Source organism: Apium graveolens, unplaced genomic scaffold, assembly GCF_009905375.1.
Source record: "Apium graveolens cultivar Ventura unplaced genomic scaffold, ASM990537v1 ctg5573, whole genome shotgun sequence".
NCBI lineage: Eukaryota > Viridiplantae > Streptophyta > Magnoliopsida > Apiales > Apiaceae > Apium > Apium graveolens.
The window spans coordinates 44,692-62,743 of NW_027419010.1; the positions used below are offsets into that span (position 1 = coordinate 44,692).

Sequence of the window (18,052 nt, forward strand, 5' to 3'; positions counted from 1 at the left end):
CGGTTACAGTGCCTGCCATAGTTACGGCAGAAGAGCAGTCACATGCTTCTGAGGGAAAATCTGACTCTCAACCACCTTTAATAGAGTCATTTTCTCCCCTCCCAGATCCAACACATCTGGCTCCCTCACGGGATTCTCCACTCGCAGATTTATCTGGAGAAAGTGGAGGGCAACTCGGTCAATCTATCCCTGAAGCAATTCAGACATCTATTTCACATGAAAAGATAGCTTTGACTGAGGATCGGGACTCGCGAATTCCCATTGCACCACTACTGTAACGCCCCCAAATCCGGGGTCAGAGGATTTGGTCGTCACTATGAAACTTCAATCCAAATTAACCTGTTAAATCAATAAATAAAAGCCAGCGGAAGATATTTAATATAAATGACCCCAACTAATCCAAGATCTTTTAAGGTTACAGTTCTAGAAATAAGAATTCCAAATTCCATCAATAAATTTTTCACTTTCTTTTAAAACTCTTTTCAATAATTCTCAACCTTAAAACTTAACCCGCTAGTATAACTTCGAAAAGAAGTATACTAGTCCCAAATACAATACACAACATATCATGCATATAACTCACTAATAATCCTTCAAATAACTATGTATAAATCTGAAAATTTTGTAGAACAACTCAAAATACCAAGACTGAAATTTAAAACCACCATAAACTATTATAACTTAAACATATATTAACCGGGTCAAGCCATAATCACTTAACGAACCAAAACTCAAGTTATACACTACTACACCATTGTTATAAATCTAAAAACCCGGAAATCATCCTTACCAACTGAAATTTCAGATTTTATAAAATCAAGAATAGTAGTTGTCATTTAGACATTCAATCCGCCTAAGAATATATAAGCGAAATTCAACCAAGTATTGACTTACACAACTCGAAACTACACAAAATCAATTAGAAAGTTCATAACTATAATTAACAAGCAAAAATCAACCTAAACCAAATAATATTTTATTCTGGACATATAAAAATTCAAATATTCAAATAATGTCACATATAAACATCCAAACATCAATTCCACTTATCAGATAATTCACCAAAATTCACATAAAATCACATAAACAATTCTAGATAATTATAATAATAAGATTTGAAAATATGGGATATTACAATCTACCCTCCTTATAAGGATTCCGTCCTCGGAATCAGCAGAAGAAAGCAATAAGGGATCTTCTAGCCAACTTTCCATTTCCAAATAACCTCAATTTTCCGTAATCTCAAATAAATCTTGTATTCTTTGTATAATAAAACTTTTATAGGAGCTTCACCGTGCACCACTGTTCCATTCACCTCTTTTGACCAATTCCTCAATAGAATCGCTTTACTGATTGCGAGAAAGAAGAATAGAGAGAAAGATAGAGGGAAGAAAAGAAAGAGAAAGATAGAGAAATAAAGAAACAGATTGACTTCGCTATACACCCCTGATATTTTAATCGCATTGCAATCCAGTGTTGCTCTTGATAATCCCATCACATAACCCTGCTTTGACTTGACCAGGATAACTCAGCTTAACTTGATTGGCATACCTTCAAATGTTTGGGATGACAAAATCATGGAATTTCAAAAAGAAAAGAATTTGATACCATAACGGAACCAAAATCAAAATTTGAGAAAAAGTATTGTTGAAATAAAAGAATAACTGAGAGATCAATATGATCAAACGAACTTGGTATTGCGTGCCCAAACTAGGACACTACTAAAGGTTGTTAACCTTCATGTATTCACAATACACACAAGTGATGGCGTCCCATCCAACTCCTATCACACAGACAGGGATACCTTGTGTCCCCTATAGTTAGGGTTGTTCATCTCAGTCAGAATAAAAGAATATGAAAGAAATTGAAAATCAAATGAATAAAGCTGAAAAAATTTCAAAGCTGATATTTCTGAAGGAAATGAAATCTAGAGAAAAAATTCTGGCACCAAATGAGCAAGTGGTGTCACATCATCAAGAAACCATCCACCAAATAAGAAAAGTGGAAGTTAAATTATAATAACTTGACAGAGCTATCAAAACCTGAAAAATAGGCTTCATGACAGCCTCTGGCACATTTAAAACACAGATAGGATTGAAAATGAGTGTTAGGGAATATATCCTCTAACAATTACTTCTTTTGAGAGAGGCCAAAAGAAATTATGGAAAGAGAAGGTATTGCCAAAGTCTTAATGCTTATCTTCAATTTGAACTCTTCAGTTGACTCACCCTCTGATTCTAGACACTCCTTAACGTTCCAAAGATATCGATAATCTTCATCGTCGTCGAACCGTAGTAGTCTCGAAAGATTCCACCATAGAAGTTTGCAGCTTCCAGGAGTTTTGTCCAGCTCAACACAACCATCTCAAACGAATACGCCTTATCTTAACTTACTCGTTGGTACTATATCCAATAGTCCAACAGGAACTCGATATGAGCTCAAGCGTCCTCACATAGCTATACACACTCCTACACACTCTCGTTTCTAGTTTACTATAACCTCAGCTCTGATACCAACCTGTAACGCCCCCAAATCCGGGGTCAGAGGATTTGGTCGTCACTATGAAACTTCAATCCAAATTAACCTGTTAAATCAATAAATAAAAGCCAGCGGAAGATATTTAATATAAATGACCCCAACTAATCCAAGATCTTTTAAGGTTACAGTTCTAGAAATAAGAATTCCAAATTCCATCAATAAATTTTTCACTTTCTTTTAAAACTCTTTTCAATAATTCTCAACCTTAAAACTTAACCCGCTAGTATAACTTCGAAAAGAAGTATACTAGTCCCAAATACAATACACAACATATCATGCATATAACTCACTAATAATCCTTCAAATAACTATGTATAAATCTGAAAATTTTGTAGAACAACTCAAAATACCAAGACTGAAATTTAAAACCACCATAAACTATTATAACTTAAACATATATTAACCGGGTCAAGCCATAATCACTTAACGAACCAAAACTCAAGTTATACACTACTACACCATTGTTATAAATCTAAAAACCCGGAAATCATCCTTACCAACTGAAATTTCAGATTTTATAAAATCAAGAATAGTAGTTGTCATTTAGACATTCAATCCGCCTAAGAATATATAAGCGAAATTCAACCAAGTATTGACTTACACAACTCGAAACTACACAAAATCAATTAGAAAGTTCATAACTATAATTAACAAGCAAAAATCAACCTAAACCAAATAATATTTTATTCTGGACATATAAAAATTCAAATATTCAAATAATGTCACATATAAACATCCAAACATCAATTCCACTTATCAGATAATTCACCAAAATTCACATAAAATCACATAAACAATTCTAGATAATTATAATAATAAGATTTGAAAATATGGGATATTACAACTACTGACCTCTCTTGAAGAGGCTAGGGTGATTTTAAATGCAGGTACAGAAGATCAGCATCAGGAAGACTCCTCACGAGCAATTATATTGAGAGATACACAAGCACGTGAGTTGAGTGAATTAAACAGGAGAGATATTCAGGTTAGCGCACACACATACACAAACACTGAAAATCTGTTAGCTCAAATTGCTGATCTCAAGGAACAACTTGCAAAAAGTCAGGCTGAAGCTCAATCATTCAAAGCACAAGTGGTTGAACGGTCTTCTTCTTCCATCTCCGTCAATAATCAGCTGGCTCTCATCAGGACTGAAATATCAGATTTGAAGACATCTGTTGTACCTAAGCTTAACTCAATCCAGGCATCTCCAACGTTATCAGCTGACGGCATTTCAAACTTCTGCTCTCTACATACAAGAATGACTTCTCTTGAAGACTTGGTTGAAATGAATCATTCACTAGATTCTTCCAGATTTCTGAAGATAGAGATGGGCATGGAACATATGAATGAAGGGATGAAGCACCTGTACTACATGATCAAAAATTCTCACTGCCCTAATGAAGAACAAAGGACTTTCTTTGAAGGGCCGTCTGGTGGAGGCTCAGGAGGTGATGGAGGTCATGGAGGATCTAAGGGAAAGTCTGTAGAGGATTCCTCAACTAAGGGGGAGAAGAAAGGGAGAAGTGAAAAGGGAAAACAAAAAGATTCGTCTGCTGGAGGCACAGGAAAGCCTGATGATATATACTATAGTGGAGAACATGATGACTTTGATATTTGTGACGTTCCCACTGAATCAGTCTTGGAAGGTAAAGATGGTTTCTTTGAAGCTGAGGAGGAAAGTGATTTTGGAGAATGGGAAGAGGAAGCTCCAGTGGATCCTCTGTTTGAGAAAGAGTTTCAGCAACAGCAGTCAGAATTGAAAAGAAAAGAAGCTAAACTCAAAAAGGTATCCCAAATCATTGACATGAGGAAAGACATCCAAAGAACAGAAGCTCTTCAAAAGCAACGCCTTCATGGTATTAAAGCTCAAGAAAGGAGAAGAGATGTCAGACTGAAGATTGGTGAAAAATGGGATGAAGCTAGGAGAGTACTTGATATGCCTCAGCTGAGCACAAACAATGATAGGCAGTTTCTACATCTTCTGGACAAGCTGGAGATCTCTAATCCAAACAATGACATGTACATGAATGCTATAAAGACTGAAGTCTCAAGGATCACAGCTGCCTTTGACAGATCCCTAAATGAGATGAGCATATTTGTATACTGTCAGAGCGAAGGATCTTTCAAGGTGTCACTTCATCTGTTTGAGAATCGTTCTTTGTCAGAGATTTGGGTTCTTCTCAACAAAGTCAAAAAAGCTCAGAATTGAATGAAGTTCTTCGAGAAAGGCTCAAAGAGTTTGCCAGCAGGGCTAGTCCTCAAGTGGTCAACAATCCTCATCAGGTAAGATTCTTTAAGTCTGATTGTCTTCAAATCTGCCAGCTCGATTCACAATCTCTTAAAGACTACTCAGCTAAGCATCTGGTCTGGATGGAACATCACCTAAGAACTGCTGGATATTCATCCATGTTGAAAACTCAAGCAGCTGATTTAATTCTAGCTTATTGTGAAAAGAATATCAAAAGGTACAATCAGTTAAAGAATAAGCTAAAGTCAGTTGGAGTTCAACCAGCTAGACCAGACAGCTTCACTTCAGAAAAGGATCGTGTCTTTGACAAGGAGTTGCTTCAAGATTTGGAAGTAGGTGAAGTCGGAAGAGAAGACAACTGAATTCAATTAGCTCAAAACTCAATGTAATATGATTAGAGCTTTATGAATCAAGATAGACTAATGTAGTTATATGTTCAGGCTAGAGGAACATCTATCTTGTATTCACTTGTAAATTTCTTTTGGAATCTGGAAAATATTAAATATAATCCAGAACTTTTCTGCTATTTACTCTGCATTACTGTTTATATCTTTTTCTTATTTGTTAGTTGAGTTATCCTCTAGGTATTTGTTGTTATTGTCTAACAAACAAATAGGGGGAGATTGAAAGACATATGTCATAGCCTATTTGTTTATTTGAGGATTTAACTCAACTCAAATAAGGATGTAACAAGTAAATAGTGGTCCTATCGTCTGAGAGATCTCTCAGAGTAACATATGTCAAAGGATTAAGTAACATTGTTCTTCTACAGACTTGATGACTTAATTCACTGGAAGAAGCTCAAGAAATTGATCAAGCCTCAGTGATATAAATCAAGATTGTGGATTTAATCAAGTGACAGAGATCTCGTCAGGGTATCAATTAATTACAAGGATTTAGTCTGAAGAAAATCAAGAGTATCAAGGTCAAGGCATGAAGAAACGTCACGGAAGTTAGTCACTCATGAACCAGACAGTACATAAAGTGTCAACATTGAAGTGGTGGAATTGATTCATATTTGACAGTGATTTACAGAAGATTTTCAGAAGAATGGTTGCTGCTCAAGATTAGTATTAATTCTCTATTAATTAATTAAGTCATATAAATTAATTAAGAGAATAAATTAAATCTGCAAAGATTAATTTATTGATTAATTAAATTAATTGATTAATTAATTCAGAATTATTATTTGATTAAAATCTGTTTTAATCCAGCAAGACTATCTTTTGTATTAGCAAGACAATCGGTATGACAATCAATAGTCATACTGAAAGTCATGCTAGTACATTTAGATTGTCTTGCCGAAAGTCTTACCAGTTAAAAGGATTGTCATGCTGAGCCAAATGGATTGTCTTGCCGAAAGTCTTACTGATTCAATTGAAGTGATTTGTTTACAAAACCAACAGAAGCAGATCATTTTAAAAAGCAAGCATTGAATATCAAATTCAGCAGAACACAGAACAAAAGAAACCTGCAGAGAACTTATTGCAAATTTACAGATCATTTATTTCTAGTATTTATTGTTAAATCCAATCCACTAGAAATACCTTTCTTGTTCTTGTGTAACTATCTAGCGGATCGAAATCCCTAGAACTTAATCTCAAATTGCTTTTAACATTTGATCTTTTTATTGCAAAAATAGAAAAAGTTCATGTCGAATTTATTCTAGATTTGTAATAATTGATTTGAGATTAGTCCCTTGTAAACGATAATGTTGTTGTAACACCTTTCAAGTTTAATAATAATTTTATTTAACTTGAATTTTGTTTCACTTTTTTATTCCGCATTTTATTCGATTAAACGGTATTGTTTGTATTCAACCCCCCTTCTACAAACATATTGAGACCTAACAATCTTTTAATTGTATTTTACAGTTTTGTCTTCACTTGTAAACTTGGTGATATATAAACCAAGTAGCAGCTAGTAATTAGATTGAAAATTTTTCAAAGCTGTTTAGAAAAATCCAGAGAGAAAATCATCTAGTTTGTACTAGGACGCAGTTGTGATTTAATTCTTCGAATCACAGATTTTCTGAAATAACACATCTCTGGTGGAACAACAAATCACCAGAAAAGTTTTTAAGTTCTTTGTGTTCTTTACATTTGTGTTTGAATATATATATCTGTCTGTATTAGCTTAAAGCAATTCACACACATTTGTTCACTAAAACACTTAGCCTTAGAAACTGCTCAAAACTTGAAAAAGTTTTGAGATTTACATTCAACCCCCCTTCTGTAAATCTCATTGTTAGTCCACTGGGAATAACACACAGTAACGCCCCAACTCGGAGGCATTGGTATGGTGTTAAACATATTTTTCGGTACCTTCGAGGCACAACTGATATGGGTTTATTTTATTCTAATAAATCCAAAGCAGTGCTAACGGGTTATGCAGATGCAGGATATTTATCTGATCCAGATAAAGCTCGATCACAGACAGTTTATTTGTTCACTTATGGGGATACAGCCATCTCATGGCGATCTGTAAAACAATCTCTAGTTGCTACCTCTTCTAATCATGCAGAGATTCTTGCAATACATGAAGCTAGTCGAGAATGTGTATGGTTGAGATCAATATGTCAGCACATTCGGGAGTCATGTGGCATGCATCATGACATGACACCAACAGTAATGTTCGAAGATAATGCAGTATGCATCGAGCAGCTAAAGAAAGGTTATATCAAAGGCGATAATACTAAACATATCTCGCCCAAGTTTTTCTTCACACATGACCTTCAAGAAAATGGAGAAATTGAAGTCCAACAGATACGCTCAAGAGACAACCTTGCAGATCTATTCATGAAATCGCTACCCCCATCAGTTTTTGAAAGCTTGGTACATAAGATTGGCATGCGTCGACTTAAGAACTTGAAATAAACTTTTCAAAATCGATGTACTCTTTTTCCTTTACTAGGATTTTTTTCCCAATGGGTTTTTTCCAAGAAAGATTTTAACGAGGCACGATTATTGAAAATTGGACATCCAAGGGGGAGTGTTAGAATATAGATGTCTCTAAAATACTCTAGAACGACCTCTTGACTTTCCAAAGTCATAACTTTTGATTTTTGGCTTTTCAAGTTCATGTATTTGGCCTTTGGATTTCTCTACCTATATTCATGTATTTGGCCTTTGGATTTCTCTACCTATGTTCCAGTGAACCTATAAATATGACTCAAATTTAATCTTGTAATAGACACACTTGAATGAATACAATATTCTCTTCTTAATCTCTCTCTTTCTCACATATCTATTATATAATTATAATAATATATTTCTAACATTAATTAATATTTTATAAATTTGAGGCCATCACGTTCCACAAACGATGCAGATCTGTCCACGTGGAAGTACAAAAAATGGAACATGTGGCCCACAAAAATGCGTGGCAGAATATGGTGATAGGCGAAACACTCAAACAGCACAACTAACGATAAAGTGGAAACAAACCCTCCTTGAATGTAGTTCTCTCTCTCCTCTCTCTCACACAAACAGTGAGTTTCTGAGAGTCCAAAAACAAACACACGACTCCTCCTAACAACAAAGACTACACAACAGAAATCGAGGAACAGAGAACGAAAATGCAGACACCGGACACAAATACCAATGCATTTCCAGTTCCGGCTCCGGTTGTGGGTCCCAGTAAGCCTTGTTCTCCTGAAGATGATTTTTATGATAAACTTACCAGGTTCTATGAAACCTCTGGCCTCAGTCTAATGTGAGTACGTACAATCTCCACATTTGTGTGTGCGCTTTATTCATGTAATGTGTCTTGAGTCTAACTAAACAAGGGCATGCAAGACAAGTTTTAATATGGATTTTTCCTTTATGATTTATGGTTTTAGATGAAAGATCTCATAATTATTTTTAATGCTAGTTTGTTTGTAAATATCATTTTTTAGATGTAACCATCTTTTCCCCTTCTGGTGCCGTTCGGTTTGGATAATGTGATTTATATGGTTAACGAGAATGAGCTTGAGATTATTGTACATATTTCAAATATCATTATCACATATTAACGAGAATGACCCGTTAGTAATAAAATGAATGCTTCAGATATTAGTTCATTTCATTTGGGGTTTGTAATGACGCTGAGAGAGAATACCTGAAAAATAATGGAAACATATCTAGCTTTAGGGAAAATTGGTCAATGTTATTATTTATTTTTTTGGCCTTGTGTTTTTTTAATCTGACTGTTAATTGATATGACTCTTGAAGCTGAAAATCAGGAGTCAAAATCAATTATGCTATAATTAAGGACCATGAATATTCTGCTGATTGTTTGCTGTTTTTAATGTATTAGTTGAGCATAATTTTCTGCAATAATGCTGCTGTTATGCAGTATAAATAAGCCTATCTTTATCAATAAAATGATTCAAGCATTTCATGATCATGTTTTCTCTTATACACTAGTCTATAACTTTTTAATATCCTACATTGTGGTATCAGAGCTTTAATCTCAAGGGACCTGTGAGATTAAAGACCAGCCCTCAAACACATACACACAAAAATAAACCTGATGGATTCTGAGCACTTTAACAGCATTACACCACCTACGTTTGATGGTGAAAACTATCATATTTGGGCAGCTAGAATGGAAGCATATCTGGAGGCAAATGATCTATGGGAACCGGTTGAAGAGGATTATGAACTTCCTGCTTTAGCTAATAATCCAACCATGGCTCAGATGAAGCATCATAAGGAAAGGAAGACAAAAAAATCAAAGGCAAGGGCTGTTTTGTTTTCTGCTGTCTCATCAGATATATTCACAAGGATTATGACAATGAAGACCTCATTTGAAATCTGGAATTTTCTCAAAAGCGAATACGAAGGAGATGAAAGAATTAAAGGAATGCAAGTGCTGAATCTGGTCAGAGAATTTGAGATGCAAAGAATGAGAGAATCAGAAACAATCAAGGTATATTCTGATAGACTTCTTGGAATTGCTAACAAAGTTAAACTCCTTGGTACTGATTTTCCAGACTCTAGAATTGTTCAAAAGATACTTGTCACACTTCCCGAGAAGTTTGAGGTTACGATTTCAGCATTGGAAAACTCTAAAGATCTATCAACCATTACGTTGGCTGAGTTGCTGAATGCATTAAAAGCACAAGAACAAAGGAGACTCATGAGGCAAGAAGGAACTGTGGAAGGTGCTTATCAAGCCAAATCATTCAGCAAAGATGGTGGTAAAAACAGAAACTGGCAGAATAAGAACAAACCTGGTGGTTTTGCAAGCATTGAAAGCAATCAAAATAACAACGCTCAAGTTTTTCCACCTTGCTCTTACTGCAAAAAAACTAATCATCCTCCAACCAGATGTTGGTGGAGACCAGATGTAAAATGCCACAAATGCGGTCAGCTGGGACACATGGAAAAGATTTGTAAGTCACAGCAAGTGGAAGCTAAGACTGCTGAAAATCAATATCAGGATGAAGAGCAGTTGTTTGTAGCATCATGTTTTTCTGCTCATAATTCCACAAAAAGATGGCTTATAGATAGTGGTTGTACAAACCACATGACATATGATCGGGAACTCTTTAAAGATCTTAACGAGGCTATTGTTTCTAAGGTCAGAGTTGGGAATGGAGCATATATTGCAGTAAAAGGCAAAGGAACTGTTGAAATTCAATGTAATACAGGTTTGAAATTAATTTCTGATGTCTTGTATGTTCCTGATATTGATCAAAACCTCTTAAGTGTTTCTCAGTTGACAGAAAAAGGTTACAAGGTGTTATTTGATGACAATCAATGCGTTATTAAAGATGCAAAAGGTGTAGATATATTCAAAGCTCAAATGAAAGGGAAAACTTTCGCCTTGGATTTGACAAAACTAGAACAGACTGATGTACATGAAGAGGAGGCTTTTGTACACAAAGAGGATAACACAATGTTATGGCACAAAAGATTGGGGCACTTTCATCATGCAGCTATACTCTTTATGGAAAAGAACAATATGGCGAGAGGATTGCCTGCACTAGGAGAGGAACCACCTAAATGTGTTGCATGTCAGTATGGAAAGCAAAGTAGACTTCCTTTTCAGCAAAATAGTGCTTGGAGGGCCACAGAGAAGCTGCAATTGATACACACAGATGTGGCAGGACCAATGAGTACACCATCATTAAATGGTAGTAAGTACTATATTGCATTTATAGATGATTACTCGAGAATGTGTTGGATTTATTTCATGAAACAAAAATCTGAAGTTGCCGATATCTTTGCTACTTTCAAAGCTTGGGTTGAGACTCAAACTAGCAGCAAAATTATAATGATTAGATCCGATAATGGTACTGAATATACCTCTGAAAAATTTAACAAGTTTTGTAGAGATGCAGGCATTGAGCATCAGTTGACAGCACCTTACACTCCTCAACAGAACGGAGTCGTGGAAAGAAAAAATCGGACAATTATGGAGATGGCAAGGTGTTTACTTCACGACAAAGGATTGCCAAAGAAATTTTGGGCTGAGGCTGCGAATACAGCGGTTTTTTTACTAAACAGACTGCCAACAAAAGCTTTGAGTAAGATGACTCCGTTTGAAGTATGGTATAAATTCAAACCCAAGTTGCTTAATTTGAAAACATTTGGTTGCTTATGTTTCTCTCATATTCCTCAAGTTAAAAGAGACAAATTGGACAAGAAATCAGATGTTGGAATATTTGTGGGTTACACCTCAAATGCCTACAGGATCTACCAACCACAAAGCAACAAAATTGTCACCAGCAGAGATGTTTATTTTCTTGAGTCAGAAAGCTGGAAGTGGGAAAATGAAAAGCAGGTTGAGATTCAAGAAGAAAACGAAAATGTGGATGATGAACCTGTTAAAGGTACCAGGCTACTTTCAGAAATTTATCAAAAATGCAATGTTGCCTTGATGGAACCTGCAGGGTACGAAGCAGCTGCAACTGATCAGAAGTGGATAGATGCAATGAAGGAGGAGCTGAAAATGATTGAAAAAAATCAGACATGGGAATTGGTGGATAGGCCTAAACACAAGAAAGCTATAGGCGTCAAGTGGGTTTATAGAACCAAGTTCAATCCTGATGGTTCTATAAACAAGTACAAGGCAAGACTTGTTGTTAAGGGGTATGCTCAGATTTATGGGGTGGATTTTTCAGAAACATTTGCTCCGGTTGCGAGGATGGAAACTATAAGAATGTTGTTAGCTCTCGCTGCACAAAAGGGTTGGACAGTACACCAAATGGACGTCAAATCAGCGTTTTTGAATGGTGTGTTAGAGGAAGAAATTTTCGTCGAGCAACCAGAAGGGTTTGTTTGTAAAGGACAAGAGGACAAGGTATATCGACTGATAAAAGCTTTATACGGCTGTAGACAAGCACCAAGGACATGGTACAGCAGAATTGACACTCATTTGTTAAGCTTGGGCTTTGTTAAGAGTCTAAGTGAAGCCACACTTTATGTCAAGAAATCAGATTTTGAAATTCTTGTTGTATCGTTATACGTTGATGATTTACTTGTAACAGGCAGCAATTTGAAGCAGATTGACAACTTTAAAGAAGAAATGAAGGCTGCGTTCGAGATGACAGATCTCGGAAAAATGACTTTTTTTCTTGGCATGGAAGTGCAGCAAAATACTAATGAGATTTTCATATGTCAAAAGAAATACGCCAAGGAAATTCTCAAAAAGTTTAACATGGATGAATGCAAGCCTACTACAACCCCAATGAATAACAAAGAAAAGTTTTGTGAAAAAGATGGTGCTCCTAAAACTGATGAAGGACTTTACAGAAGTTTAATTGGATGCTTGATGTATCTGACGATAACTAGACCAGATATTATGAATGCTGTAAGTATTCTCTCAAGATATATGCATTGTGCTAGTGAAATTCATTTTCAAGCAGGAAAAAGAATTTTACGATATGTTAAAGGTACAATTGATTATGGAGTAAAGTTTAGCAAAGTTGAGAATTTTAGACTCCATGGTTATGCTGATAGCGACTTAGCTGGATGTGAAGATGATATGAAAAGCACATTAGGTTATTGTTTTAGCTTTGGTTCTGGAATGTTCTCTTGGAGTTCAAAAAAGCAAGAAATAACTGCTCAATCCACAGCTGAAGCAGAGTTTATAGCCGCTGTTGCTGCTGCAAATCAGGCCTTATGGTTAAGGAAACTCATGATGGACTTACACATGAATCAACAAGAAGGCACAATTATATTTGTGGACAACCAATCTGCAATTTCAATTGCTGATAAGCCAGTATTTCATGACAAGACAAAACATTTCAAAATTAAGTTTTATTTCTTAAGAGAAGTCCAGAGTGAAGGGGAAGTGCAACTGATTCACTGCAGTTCAGAAAATCAGACTGCTGACATTCTCACAAAGGCTCTTTCAAAAAGTAGATATGAATTCTTGAGGCATAAGCTTGGTGTTTGCAGCTCCAGAGTCAAGGAGGAGTGTTAATTGATATGACTCTTGAAGCTGAAAATCAGGAGTCAAAATCAATTATGCTATAATTAAGGACCATGAATATTCTGCTGATTGTTTGCTGTTTTTAATGTATTAGTTGAGCATAATTTTCTGCAATAATGCTGCTGTTATGCAGTATAAATAAGCCTATCTTTATCAATAAAATGATTCAAGCATTTCATGATCATGTTTTCTCTTATACACTAGTCTATAACTTTTTAATATCCTACACTGACACGTGTTTATGGTTGTTTTATTTTGTTCCTGAGCATGTTGGAGAAACATGGAAGTTTACTTGTACATAGTTCATAGGCAGTTAGATAAAATTTCCTTTGTTTTCTCACACTCATTTTATTTGGTTTAGTCTTACTTTGTGTCGGCACAAATTAACATGAAACTCCACTTAGACGGGGTTGATCCCTTTTAGGTAAGAATAAAGATGAAAGCTGTAACTTATCGCAGACTGGACAAAGATATATACATTAATTCCATCCTGCTATTTTCTTTGCTGTGTGTTCTGTGTTTCAAGCAAACTACATTGAGATGGAAAATAATGAGGAGATGTTATGTGTCATCGTGTGAAGTATTTGGTCGTTCTACGTGCATATATAGCATACAATTGTTTTATTATATGTACAGTATACTAATTCAAATTCGTTTATTTAGAAAGTATACTTTTTGTCTGCAGTTTCAATTTCCGGGAGACGAAAGTTGACCTGTACCGTTTTTATAAAGACGTGATTGATAGAGGGGGATATTGTCAGGTATGACTGATCTTTTTATATTACATAACTTTCCTTGCCTTTTTTGTTTCCTTAATGAAGCCTGTTCATCAATTTATTTGTGATTTTTCTTTAATATCCAAGGTCTTGCTAATTGATTATTTACTCTGTTTACCTACTTTAATCAATAAAGAGTCCATTTATGGATATAAGAAACGTTAGTTTTTAGCGTACTCCACTAGAAGCAAGTTTACTAGTGCTTCTGTATAGAGTTAGCTCTACATTTGGAGATGAACATACTCCCCCTTTATGTTCTCTTTTCATGAGAATTGTACCAACAGCATATGAAAAAAAATTTGAATACTCAAAAAATAAAACAAACTTTATGTTGGCTAACCCTGGACTCTTCAATTTTCAGTGTCATGCCTGACGTGGCATCTGAGTTTGATCCTTCATGTCACAATCAGGCGCTTGACGCTTTAGCAGTCTACTTTAAAATGCAATTTAAGGCATTCATGTGAATATCGTTAGGAGTTTGATCGTCAGAGAACGAACATTGTAACTCTTATGATGTGATTTGATTATGTACACCACATGTATCGGCAATTTCACTAATTTTAGAAATAAAGGTTATACAAAACTCTCTGTGGCAAACTGGTGTGCTCAGTCCCCCACAACCAGTGTTCCAGAAATCGAAATCGCTAGGCTTGCCAGGGCAGTGAGGGTACCTTCGAGGGATTAATCGGCAAGTCGGAGATTAATCAGACCGATTAATCGGAACATTAATCGGAAGAATATAAATTATATTTTTAATTTTTATAATTATATAATGATCAATATGTCATATATTTGTTTGGAAAAAGAAATTAGAATGGTATTAAACAATATCTACACATTTGACATGCGTTATGTACTAATTATTGAGTTTACAATATTAACTATATTTTAATTCACACTTTTAAATTAATTATAATATGTTATTTTTATATTTTAAGTTAAAAAATAAAGATATTAGATTACTTGTTACTTCTTACCAATACTTTATATTAGAAATTGACATAATATTGTGTGAAATTATGAAATTAATGAATTAAATTTATAAAAACGTAAAAAAAAATTTTTTTAATTATTTTCCGCCTAGACCGCCTAGGACCGATTTTTGACCGCCTAGCCCGCCTAATCCCGATTTTGACCCGATTTTTTGAAAAAACGCCTAAATCACCGCCTAGGTCCGAGTCGGGGCGTTTTACCACCGCCTAGCGCCTAGGCGCCGCCTAGACCGATTTTTAGAACACTGCCCACAACCCATGTCCAATTTTGGATTTTTAAATCCGACCATCTAATATTTTCAAAATGAGAATCCAACCCCGGAGTCGTACCTCTCTTCAACTCTCACACCCAGATCCTGTTAACATAATTGTAAATTAGACATTCCTTGATTTTTTGCAAAACATTTAAACCTTTTTTTATTCGTCTCTTTTCTAGATCTTCTTTGTCGTGGCCACAAGCAAGGGGATGGGTGGGGGCAGACCTATAACATGACTATGGGTAGCCTTGGTCCAGCCTACACCCCAACTTTCACCATCTTACTTTATTATACAGTTTAAAATGAACTAGGTTCTTCCCCAATTTCATTAGTTGGCCACCCCTTACTCTTCTAATTTATAGTTACTCATCTGATACACTATATATTTGAATATAGTATCCTTTCCAGGAGTGTATAAAACAAAAGTTATGTTTTCTCTTGGATTTTATAAAATATTTGAATTCAGTTTTTTTGTAAATTTGCAGTTAGTATTTAATAACATTCATTTATATATATTAGTATCTGATATCTGTGATAAAAAAAAAATTAACCGGCTCCGGTCATGAAATCACCTGAATCCTCCCCTAGGGAGGGTGGCAGTTCTTTTCTTTAACATGTTACATGTTTTCCCTACTGTGTTCCTAAAATTTTGTGTTGTATTTTCTATTTTTTGTTGTCTTGGCTGATGGATAAGAACATCTTCTTAATTTGATAGTCATCCACTTGCACTCTTTTAGGTTACCAAAGACGGGCGATGGGATGAAGTAGCATCTTCCTTAAATGCAGAAAGCAGTGTTTTAGTACCACCAACTCAAATTCAAATGCTTTATACGAATCTCTTTTATCAGTTTGAGCAAACGTACTACTACCGTTCCCCTTCTAAAGTAAAGGAAGCTCAACTGTTGAAAGCTGCTCTAATAGGTTTGGTGAAGCATTTACAGTGGCTCTCTGTAAATGCTTTCAAATGCTACATGGACAACGGATATTTAATATCTATTTTACTGTTTGAGAGTTGTCTTCAAATGCATGTGTCCTTCACATATCAATCTTCAAAAAACATCTTTGGTGTAAACTGAAGTAGTTGCGACTTTTCATTGCCATATATTTGCAGGTCAATCTGTTTCTACCGGCAAAAAACCAGGCGGCTCGACAAAGAAGCGGAAACATAATGAGAGTAATGATTGTGGCCTGGTAGATAAAAGGGTTTCCGTGCATAGTCCTGTCCAGTTGCCTACAGGTTTGTTATTGTTTTCTGGTACATTAGTTAAGTTTATATCATTGTTAGCTAAAGTCTCAATGCATATAGTAAATTATAGGTATGGAATATGTTACCCTTGGCAAGAGACTGCAACCTTGTTATACTCTTATTGTGGTGTATGTAGTTGTGTTCCAAACTTGTGAGCGTAGTGGTAATTTAGAAAATATTCATGAAGGCCCATGTATCATTAGAAAATACATGCGCCTTTTTACTCTATTAGGAGATGTCATTTGATCATTACTTATAGTTGAAACCCATATGGCTGCTGCCCAGATGTTTCCAATGTATGAGTCTATTGAACATTGCAGCAATTTTAACAGTGTATTGAAATTAAAGCAGAGGTTAAGTCGATGGAGAGGAACCCCCTATTGCAAGTGCTATCAGAAGAGACAGGTCTAGTCTTAAAAACGCCAACAAAAGGCAAGGAAACGAAGAAGTCATACTTGAAGGAAATGAAAAAACACTCAGATGCTCCCATGGGGCTTAGAACAGGATACATGATCTTTCTTAAGATGGAATGTGAAAGATTAAAGATACTACATGGGGAGGACTCAGCTGGCCAATACAGAGACATGGCAAATGAAGCATGGAGGAATCTCTCTGACAGCGCTCGAGAGGTATACTTCTGTGCTCGATCATGCTTATTAGATCCAAACACTTCACGAAAATCATCATTGCTGCACAAGTATGCTATATCCAGGATAAACCAGTCACATGAAGATTAATATCTCTTTCCAGGAGATTGTTAATCCAATTTAACACCGTGTGTTTTATACTGTTGTATCACAGCCATACATTGAGGCAAGTAGAAGAGACAAGGAAAGATATACCCGAGAGATGGCTGAGTTCAAGATTGTATATGATCAGATCATAGAAAATCAAAATCTGTCAACTACTACAAATTCAGATGCTGTGGTTGATTTTGCGAAACCTTCTTTGCCAACTGACGGGGACTACCACGTAACTTTACCAGATGATGCATACCATGTAACTTTGCCACCTGATGCGGGTGATAATGTTGTTACAAATGAAGAGTTAGCTGCCGAAATTATGCAGAAATCTACATCAACTGATCCAGAGTTTCAGCTCAACTGGGATGGGTACACTTGAGGTAGTCAAGTAAGAATTGTTTTGCCCTGTAGGCTCCCATGGAGTGGTAATTTAAAAAGTTCTCTAGTTAGAGTGTGCCATTCCTCCTAATATAGTATAAACTTTTGTAAATTTGTACATGACATGTAACCAGCAGCTTTCTATTCGAAACCTGTAAGTTGTTTAAATGTTTTCGCGGATTAGTTTGCTGAAGGAAAAGCATGCTGTTCCATTTAACATTGTTATCAGATGATTAGGTTTTAGCCTGATGGTAAAGATTGAAATCTAACGATTGCTAAGCAAAACGATTTTTTGTTGTCCAGTACTCTAATATCCCGCCTTGGTGTATCTTAACTTCCCTGTAAAAACAAGGCGTGCAAGCGAGCCTTGTCTCTGTAATTTTTGGCAATCATCTTTTTGCACAATTACTTGAACGAAGTGACAAATATCAGTTCTCCTTATTG

The 18,052-nt window shown here is 35.6% G+C and overlaps 1 protein-coding gene across 1 annotated transcript; it reads left to right on the forward strand.

The window, feature by feature from the left end:
* Positions 1 to 8,224: 8,224 nt before the first annotated feature.
* Positions 8,225 to 18,001, forward strand: LOC141702708 (putative high mobility group B protein 11). Its single transcript, XM_074506334.1, has 6 exons — positions 8,225 to 8,503; positions 13,902 to 13,977; positions 15,979 to 16,162; positions 16,353 to 16,478; positions 16,839 to 17,116; positions 17,289 to 18,001. Exons 1-6 carry the CDS (start codon positions 8,367 to 8,369, stop codon positions 17,607 to 17,609), a joined length of 1,122 nt encoding a protein of 373 aa, XP_074362435.1. The 5' UTR covers positions 8,225 to 8,366; the 3' UTR covers positions 17,610 to 18,001.
* Positions 18,002 to 18,052: the final 51 nt, after the last annotated feature.